Here is a 10,435-nt window from a genome sequence, read left to right on the forward strand (position 1 = left end):
TGCATTCTAATCACCATATCACCTACCTGCTCCATTCCTTGCAAGTTTAATAAATGTTTGCTGAATTTGAATTTAAACTTTAGGGAAACACCATAGATTGTATATTGTATATGTCCTTGAATAAAAGTATAACCCACTAAAAGGAAAAGTACCTTGACTATCTAAAAGGACTGTCCTAATGATTCTTTTGTTTGTTATATATAATAAGCCATCTCTATGTGTTATGCCTTGTTAGCCCTGGTTGCTTTAAGGGACACTGGAATCCCATGATTCAGTAGATAGAACTAGTGACTGGAATAAAAAAAAATCCTGGGTTCAAATCTCAACTCTACACAGTTATAAGATTCTGGGTAGATCCCTCAATCTCTCTGTGCCTCAGTTTCCTCATCTGTAAAATGTTGGAGTTGAACTCAGTGGCCTCTAAGATCCTTTCTAGCTCTGTATCTATGATCCTATATCTGTGACAGGAGAGAAGTCAAAATGAGCCAAACTTAAATGTTCCTAAGACCTAAATCCAGGATGAGACAAAACAAAAGCCATATATAATATTATTAGAAGGAAGCATCCATATTGAACTTAGGTCCATCTAAGTCTTTACCTCTGTGGTGATAGGTTAAAAGATATTGAATCAGCCCCTTTGGAAATTGTTTTTTATCTTAATGGGATGTTACTTAATGTTTTCAATTTAAGTACTTTAGAGAGATATAAACAAAAAAATGTTCTGAATTAGAGAGGCTAAGGATAATTGCTAATTGGGGGAGGAGGAAATTATAAAAGTCTTCAAAGAGTAAATGGTAATTAAATTGGGCTTAAGAGGATGGATAAAAATTCAAAAGGGCAGATCTAGGGGGTAGGGAGGAAAGAAAATGGAAATTCAAACTCCCTCCTAGTTTTAAGGTTCTATGGCTTTATGAACATGAGAGAAAGAAGGATGACCACCTTTTTCAAGTTACCTAGGACAAGGGACACCCAGACAATAAATGGGCCTGATCCAGTCATCTGCCTTGACTCATAACCTTGTAAACCAATGTTCTGGCCACTAGACAGCACTGTTGAGTTGCTTGCTTAGACGGTTCCTAATTTTTTTTTTTTTTAATTGGATTTCTTTGTCATTTGGGTGTTAAGTAATAGGAAAGGGAGAGAGACAAAAGTCCAAATTGTTCCTCACCTAGCTCTCTTCCGCAATCCCACCTTCTATAAGCAATGAATTTAGATCCAGAGGACCAGAGCTCAAATCCCATCTCTAATGATTATTACCTGTATAGGTTTGAGTAAATCATTAAATCTCTTAGGAATCTTAATTCCTCACCTCGGAATTAGGGGGTAAGACCAGACTGCCTGTAAGGTCCATCCTGCTGAAAATTATGATCCTCTAACATCCTAAATCACAGATTGGGATCTAGGAACAATTGAAAGTATTTGAGAAGAAAGTCATGGGTGTTGACTATCCTAAGATTGATGTAAAAAGGGAATTGGAAAGAAGGAGAAAATGGAAGCAAGGATACTAATAGGGACACTTTCCCAACACAGTCCAGGCACAAGGTGAAAATAAGACCCACTGCTAAGGCTCCTTAGTCATGCAGCTTTCTCTTCCTGAGGAACCTCAGAGAAGATGATGTGAAGCATGGACTCCATCCTGCCTGACTCTGGAAGGCATGGTTCAGTCTTCTAAAGAGAACTGGTGCTTATGGTCCAGAAGCTTAGGAGAGGCTGCCCTTTTTTATTCTTCAGGAGAAAGGAGAGCTTGTGAAGGATACTAGAAATGAGGGAAAGGAAGGGAGGCCTTCCATGCTCATACATGCTTCTCAGCAGTACCCATAAAACTGGCCTAGTTCATCACCCAGACTTATTCTTGGATATATGATAGACTGAGTATATGTATCAAAGAGTATAATACCCTTGCCATCCCCAAACAGGTCTTTGTCTTATGGAAACTGAGACACAGAGACATATCTACATTCACTCAGCTTATCAGAACAGAAACAAGACTTAAAGTCTTGGTTAAGAATTTTTTTTCTTTTCTCATTTTGGTTTTAAGTTTAAAATTAATTTTAAAAAAATTTTTAAACTTAAAGTTTTACCTCTTGACTCACCTCTTGACTTTCTTCCTTTTTCCTTCCTTCCTTCCTCTTCCTCTCTTCCTCTCTTCTTTCTCTCCTTCCATCTCTCTCTGTCTCTTTCTCTCTCTCTCTCTCTCTCTCTCTCTCTCTCTCTCTATCTATCTATCTATCTCTCACACAGAGACAGACAGAGATATAGAGAGACAGAGACAAAGAGGCATTGAATAAAGTATTGGACTTAAGAATCAGGAAGATCTGAGTTTGAATTCTGTCTCATTACTAACTGTGTGAGCATGAGCCAGGCATTTAAGCTCTCCAAAGCTGTTCAATCAAATGGAAAGTAGGAGAGAGAGAGAGAGAGAGAGAGAGAGAGAGAGAGAGAGAGAGAGAGAGAGAGAGAGAGAGAGAGAGAGAGAGAGAGAGAGAGAGGGAGAGAGAGAGAAAAGAGAGAGAGAGAGAGAGAGAGAGAGAGAGAGAGAGAGAGAGAGAGAGAGAGAGAGAGAGAGAGAGAGAGAGAGATATTCCAGGACAGAGCTTTGGGGGATATCTTTGAGCAGGAAGATATGAATGACAATACAACAGAAGAGACCAAAGGGTAGCCAGACAGGAGGAGAATCAGTGAAGACAAGTGTCAGGAAAACCAGTGCAGGAAAGAATTACCATCAGATGCTGGAGAGATGTCAAGACATTCTGATCCAGACAGACTAAGTGACTTGCCTAAAGTCACACAGCAAGTAAGTGCCTGAAATAGCACTTGAATTCTGGACTTCTTAAAACCCAATCTTCTCTCCATTTCACCACAGCTTCCCCTTAAGATATTCCACAAACATAAAATTTTAATTAAATTAGTTTTCATTTATTAAATATTTTAATTATGCAATTTAAAAACAAAATTTCTTAAATATTATTTTCCTTTCCTGAAGGTCCAATGTGGACTGCCCTTTGGAAATTAGCTTTCTAGAATATACTGCCTGAACCTGTTTTTAGACCTCCCTGAACAAAAACCTCATAATACCCCCATACTCATTTTACCCAGAAAAAAAAAGAAAACTTCCTTCCAATGGCTGATAGGGTATACCCCTCAAACAGAGTGTACTATCCAAGGGCTCAAGTTCCTGCTTTGTTCTTACAAATGAGAAAAGACACAGAGACCCAGAAAAAGGCACTGAAAATAATAAGAGCTAACATTTATATAGAACTATAAGGTTTGCAAAGTGCTTTTCTAGTGATTTTCACACCAACTCTGTGAGCAACGATCATTTTCCTCATTTCACAGATGAGAGAACTGAGGTTAGGAGTGATTAAGTGACTTGCCCAGAGTTACATATTTAGCACATACAGTCAGAAATTGGAGAGGGGAAGCTAGAATAGAATTAAACTCAGTGGCCATTAAATTCCTAGAGTTACCCTGGATGGAGCAGGTCTCAGAGAAGCTTATAGGACTTTCTGAATTGAACAATGTGGAGAACTCTGAGTAAAAATTTAGTGGAATTCCCAAAGGACCCATGAGGAAAAATACTATTTATCTCCATGGAGAGAACTGATTAACTCTGAGTACAGATTGAAGCATACTTTTTAAACTTTATTTTTCTTGGGTTGTATGTGTGTCTTTTCTTTTGCTACATTGCTAATATGGAAATATATTTGGCATGGTTTCACATGCATAATTGATATCAAATTGTTTTCCTTCTCAAGTGAAAGGAAGGGACAGGAGGGAAAGGGAGAATTTGGAACACAAAAAATTTTTAAATAAATGTCATTTTTTAAAATGTTATTGGGAAATAATGATTTTTTTTTAATTTCTGTTTTTGTAATTAGGGTAATTCTAGATTTGAACTCTGTTTTTTTCTGACTCCAAGTTGAGCACTCTAACCTTTGTGCCATTTAACTAGAAAGAATTCTCTTCTCTGCATTACCTGCTTCCTAAGCTCTTTCTTTCATGCCAGTAAAGTGACAGTTCCAAGGTTATCATTCACTTTAGCTCTTCACTTTCTATCATGTCAGCCCTTTCCCAGATACTTCCTCACTGCATTACCAATAATCAGAGGAGACAAGAGTTTGCATCAAGAAAAAGAAGCTTTATTGATTTGCCCAAAATCAAAGGGCAGCACAGCACTTGGGAGATGGGGGAGGACAAGCTGGAGGTGAATTAAACTTGGTGGACATTGTCCACTGCCCAGCCTGGCAGGGGATGGAGCAGGGCTGAATATAGGCTGTGGGCTTCTCTGGTCTAGTCAGCATGGAGAACTCAGTTCTTGGTGCGAATGATCTGCTCACTGCTGGATACCACTTTGCCATCATGGACATCTAACACTTTGGAATACACCTGACGGCTAGTGGAGGAAACTGCAGAGGTAGAAGAAGAGAAGGAAAAAATGCTCATCAGAGAAATAGCCAATCATGACTACAGAAAACTGATGAGGAAACATGTCTTCCTCTCCTTTCAGGGATGTGGTAGACTAAAGATATTGAATGTAGTGTATATGATCAGAGATGGACAATATGCTGATTTGTTTTACTTAAGTGTACTTCTTGGTTACAAAGGAATGCCCTATTCAGTGAGGGCAATGTTGAGTAAAGATAGCATAAAAGCATCAATAAAACTTTTTTTAAAAAAAGAAAAGGGGAAGCCATTGCTGAGGAAATGCCTATGGTATCTTGGAATGGTCAGTGGGTATCTTGGAAATCAGAAGTAAGGAAACCAAGTTCAATTTGGCTCCTGAGGAACCTCCTTTCTTCCTGTTCCATTGCCATTCCTCCTTTTTTTACTCCCTCAACTCATTTTTACTAATGTCAGAACCAATTCTAAGTCACACCTTTTTAAAGTATATCATACTGACTTTTGTTTCCTAATTGTCCATTCCATCTCTCTGACCAGACTCAGCTTTGTCTGAGGGCAGGGAATATACCCCTTTCAGTACCCAAACACAAAGCTCTGTTTTAAGGGTGGATTTTTAAAATGCTCTGTCCGTGGTGCTGATGATCTGGACCACGGATCCTTTCATGGAACACAGGATTGCCCCCTCCTTCCTGACCATCAAAGAACCATTTAGGAAATAATATCTCCAAGTTGAAGTCCAAAATGATTTCCAAGTCTCAAAAAATGGAAGGGTGTCCTTCCTACAAAATGATGGGTCACCAAAGAGTAGGGGGTAGGTCTTATAGCATGCAAGAAGACATAACTGAGCTTTTAAGTTGTTCCTAAGCTGTGTCCCAACCCCATTAGTGGTCTTATTGACATCCTTTCCAGAGAAGAAAAGGAATACAAGTCCCCTTAGGGACAAAAAATAGTGCCAAAGCTACATCTTACCATCTCTGGAAGATTGAGAGCCAGAAGAAAACTGGGAAGCAAGACTGCAATGAAAAGAAAAAATATATATACATTAGATACATGGTATCATGAGTGAAAGGAGATGAGGGATGAATGTGTCATTGGAACACCACTGTAGGGGTGAAGAGGGACTTGGATCACTCACTGGGCATCCTCTCCCTCCAGAAGGCGGCGGTAGGTGGCAATCTCCTGCTCCAGACGGGTCTTAACATCCAGGAGGATCTTATATTCTTGGTTCTGCTGTTCCATCTCACAGCGGAGCTGAGCCAGTTGTTCCTCAACATTGCCGATGAGTCCTTGGATCTGGCTCAACTGGAGACAGTAACGGCCTTTGGTCTCCTCCAAGCTGTTCTCCAAGGAGGCTTTCTATGGAAGAAAAAAGACAAGTCTGGTTATTGAGGGTGGCCACTCATCTCCCTTCTGGATGTTGGATTTGCCCACCAATTTCAGGCCTCAAACCCAGATCCCCAAGTCACCTACCATACTGAGCTGTGACTGCAGTTCAATCTCAAGACTCTGAACGCTGCGTCGGAGCTCAGAGATCTCACTCTTCCCACTCTGCACCATCTCACTATTGGAGGCTACCTCTCGGTTCAGCTCTTCAGTCTAAAATAATGGAAAATGAGACCTTCTTAAGGAAATTCCTGATGCTCGGATCTCTTTACATCATTCTAAGAAAAAGTCTTTAATCCTCTCCACAAGTCATCCATTCAATCACACCCACCTTGCTAAAGAACCACTCCTCAGCATCCTTGCGGTTCTTCTCTGCCATCTTCTCATACTGTTCACGCATCTCAGCCAGGGTTCGGCTCAGGTCTACACCAGGTGCTGCATCCATCTCCACATTGACATCTCCACCCACTTGGCCTCTCAGAGAATTCATTTCCTGTAAGCAAAAAACAGTCTGAAATCACAAATCTCCAGCAGATAGCCATCAAAGATCTGGGGTCACCATCTCTCTCTTCTAATTACTCTCTTCCCACTGTCTCAAATTCTCATGTTCCCTCAAAATCTCCCTAATCCAGAGGTAGTGAAGTGGAGATGGCATTGTCTTTTTAGGAGTCCTGGATTCAAATCCTGAGTCCAGATCTCATGTTTGCTACCCAAGTGATCTTAGGTATGCCTGTCATACTTCATGGTCCTCAGTTTCTTCAAATGTAGAATGAGAGGATCAGATGATATGACTTCCTGATGCCCCTTTCAGCTCTAGAACTAGAATCATATGCTTCTCAAAAAGTCTTTTTTTTTTTTTTTTGAGGCAATGGGGGTAGTGCCTTGCCCAGATTCACACAGCTAGTAAGTGTCTGAGGCTGGATATGAACTCAGATCCTCCTTACAGTCAGAGCCAGTACTCTATGTGTTGCTCCACCTGGCTGCCCCCACTCATAGAGTCTAACTAATAGCCTTCCCTCAGTTTTATACATGAAAATGGCACAAGAAAAATTCAGATGGGTTATCCTGAAGCTGCAACAGGCTGATTTGAGAATTCCCTACAGCTTGCTCCCTTCTTTCTTCCTTGACTTACTTCCTCATGGTTCTTCTTAAGGTAAGCCAGTTCCTCCTTCAGGCTTTCAATCTGCATCTCCAGATCAGCCCTGGCCAGGGTCAGCTCATCCAGCACTCTGCGCAGGCCATTGATGTCAGCCTCCACACTCATACGCAGGTTCAGCTCAGTCTCATACCTGTGGCAGTCCAAGAAAGAAAGAATGAAACCCCTCAGTTAGCCACAATGTATACATTGTCCCCAATTCTATCCTTTCTAATACTGAAACGTTCTCATCCTAGGCTTCCTATAGTAGATGACTAGGAATGAATCATCAACCTAGAAATGAGAGTGGGTGGATAAAGATGACTATTGATAGTTCAGAAAGTCTGTTGCTACTCAGTAATATCTAGGTGATAATTATGAACTGAGTTGGTAGGCTTTACTCTGTGGTATTTACAACTTTAACCAAATTCTTGATTTTTCTCTCTTATGCTTGAAAGGGATAAGGATAAACATATACCTTTGATTTCAATGATATAAGGAACTCCCAAGTGAGGAACCTCCCTACTAAGGCATATGGGCATCATATGTGTAACTTAAAGTCTTAGAAAGTTATTAGTTCCCTGTAATACTGAGAAGTTAAGTGATTTGACCTGAATCCAAAGCAAATATGTTCCAGAGGTGACTTAAATCCAGGCCCCTGAAAATACTTATCCCATTTACATATAATCTCCCAAGAGTGGAAAATTTATTCATGGTTTTTTAAAATTTTAATTTAAACTTAAGTTAGGTTTGGGAACTATAGAAAGATAATATGATATAATATTGGTCCTCATGGAATTTATAGTATTCTGCATAATTTAGAGCCTCTACTGTGATAAGGTTGGATTTTCCACATTCAATATCAATGGACTTACTTGGTTCTGAAGTCATCAGCAGCCAGACGAGCATTGTCAACCTGCAGGAGAATTCTAGCATTTTCCACACGTGCTTCAAGGATCTGGTACAGAAACCAAATGTCATTAATCACACATTCACAGAGGTCAGCACTACAGCCTACACATGTCTTTTACTCATACATCTTGCCAAAGTTTTCCCTTTCTCCTCCCAAATTCCCTAAGATCTACACTCTGAGGGACCAAGAGGAATTTTCCAGGCAAGCCAGTTCTGTCCATTGTTCCAGGACTTGGAAGCCTTTACCTTCTCATTTTCCAGGTGAACTAAGACTGGGTTGTGAATAAAAGATTTCACTGCTAAAACCAACCATTCCCAATAGAATGTAAGCTCCTTGAGGGCAAGAGACTGTTTCCAATTTCTTTTGTTTTTATGTCTTCTGGGTCTACCATATCATTTCACATAATAGGTACTTAAGTGCTTGCTGCATTAACTGTATTGAATCCAAGGCTATGGGAGAGGGAAGGAAAAGTATTGGACAGGTTTAGAAGCCCCATTTGGGGGAGAGTATTCAAAAAGAGAAGCAGGGAAATAAGAAAACTGAGCAAAACTTGGATATGGTAATATGCCCCATGCTTGGGCAGAGATAAGAGGAGGTTCAAACCTGTCTCACCACAAATACCATCATCACCCACAGAGAGTGACAGAGAGAAACAGAAAGAGGGAGAAGAAGAGAGAGACAGACAGACACAGATAGACAGAGAGACAGAGAGAAAGAGAGAGAGAGAGAGAAAGAGAGGGAGAGAGAGAAAGAGAGAGAGAGAGAGAGAGAGAGAGAGAGAGAGAGAGAGAGAGAGAGAGAGAGAGAGAGAGAGAAAATGGGACTGACAGAGACAGAGACAAAGAGGATTCCACAATGAGGGCAGACAGTATAGGACTAGGTGGGAGAGGAGGAGGGAGATAATAAAGAAGGGAGGAGAGGGGAGGGGAATAGGCAGCTCTTTTTGCAGCTGTCTGCGGTTCACCCTGTGTCTCCTCCCCAAATCTAGGAGATGTGCTATGCCTATTGGTGGAAAGTGCCAAGACTTTGAGCAATACCTGCCAGATTAAATGAATGAAGTAATAAGTACTTTAGGCACCTTTCTTGATCCCGTTACTACCCTGTTCCTCCGATCTAGTCTCAATCCCTTTTCTTTCCTCTTTACAGGATTCACTAACAGAAAGGAGCTAAAGTTTTTATTGATAGATTTAGAACTGAAAGAGACCATAGAGATCATCAAGCCTACCCTATTAAATTTACAGATGAGTAAAGTGAGGCTCACAGAGTTGAAGTCACATTAGTAGTTCCTAAACTAAACAAGAGCCCTCTCAGCTGACACTCCAGAGTTGAGTGAGACCTAAAGGCTCTAACTCCTAAAGAGAACGAGTGTAGAATATCCTGTTCCAATTACCCTTTGCCTGGGGCTTACCTTGTTCTTGAGATCCTCAATGGTGTTGAAGTAGGGGCTATAGTCCTTGTCCTCAGTTGGCCTCTGCCTCTGATACCAGTCACGGATCTTCACCTCCAGGTCAGTGTTGGCCTCCTCCAGGGCCCTCACTTTGTCCAGGTAGCTGGCCAGACGGTCATTGAGGTTCTGCATGGTCACCTTCTCCCCGCCAGCCAGGAGGCCATCCATACCACCATAGCCACCACCAAAGCCACCACCCAGGCCCCCACCAAAGCCACCACCCAGGCCCCCACCAAAACCAGCTCCACCTCCATAGCCTCCACCAAAGCCACTGCCTAGGGCTCCTCCAAAGCTGCTGCTGCTGCTGAAGCCCCCACCATAGCCTCCTCCCAGGCCACAGGCCCCTCCGGAGGAGAAGCGGGAAGTTGTCATTGACATGTTCCCAAAGCCTGAGCCTCCATAGACACTAGAAGCTCTACCGGAGCCTCCACCCAGAATGGAGACACGGCTGGAGCCACCGCCAAGCCCACAGGAGCCCTTCATGGAACTGGAAGAGGTGAACTGTCTGCTGCAGGTAGTCATGGTATTGCGAGAGCGGGTGTTCAGAGAGATGAATAGCTCAGAGAAGGTGCTCAGAGAGGCACAGAGAGAATGTGAGCTGCTGCCTCAGGGACCCTGGGTCTTCTTTTTATAGGTTCACAGGAGGGTGGAGCTAGGCACTTTCCATTCCCTTTGGCTGCCAACCCACCTTCCCACCCCAGCCTCAGGTCTGCACCAACAGGCTCCCTTAACTGCCCCACCTCTGTTATGCCTCTGTCATATTTTTCTGGAAACTCACCGCTAGTTCGGAGTGGTTTGGGGAGTGGGTTTTGTGTTTTTTTTTCCCTGTGGCTTTCTTATTCTGCCAGGTGTGATTCATACTGGGGAGGTGCAGGACTGCAGGCTATGCTTTCCCATCACTTCTGGGAATCCATAGGAATTCTTGTACCTGAGTCCAACTCCATATCTCAGCAGTGGAGATGGTAGCTGGACATACTTGTAAAGATAATGATTTGTCATTTTCCAATTCACTATATGGGTCTGTAAGGTATAAATAAACTCCTGAATAGCGAGAGCATTTTTTCTGAAACTGGTATTTGCTGTTCAGTGATTCCAGGACACTGGGGATTCAGCTTCCCTCTAAAGGGCAAAGCAAACCAGCCAACTTTCTCCCCAC

The 10,435-nt window shown here is 42.0% G+C and overlaps 1 protein-coding gene across 1 annotated transcript; it reads right to left on the reverse strand.

Moving 5' to 3' along the window:
- Window positions 1–4,117: 4,117 nt before the first annotated feature.
- Window positions 4,118–9,903, reverse strand: KRT14 (keratin 14). The gene is made up of 8 exons (XM_074261491.1): window positions 9,241–9,903; window positions 7,795–7,877; window positions 6,917–7,073; window positions 6,116–6,277; window positions 5,872–5,997; window positions 5,537–5,757; window positions 5,371–5,414; window positions 4,118–4,406 (listed from the first exon to the last, which is right to left on the reverse strand). Exons 1-8 carry the CDS (start codon window positions 9,799–9,801, stop codon window positions 4,309–4,311), a joined length of 1,452 nt encoding a protein of 483 aa, XP_074117592.1. The 5' UTR covers window positions 9,802–9,903; the 3' UTR covers window positions 4,118–4,308.
- Between the last annotated feature and the right edge of the window lie 532 nt (window positions 9,904–10,435).

The sequence above is a fragment of the Sminthopsis crassicaudata genome, chromosome 4 (assembly GCF_048593235.1).
Source record: "Sminthopsis crassicaudata isolate SCR6 chromosome 4, ASM4859323v1, whole genome shotgun sequence".
Classification (NCBI taxonomy): domain Eukaryota; kingdom Metazoa; phylum Chordata; class Mammalia; order Dasyuromorphia; family Dasyuridae; genus Sminthopsis; species Sminthopsis crassicaudata.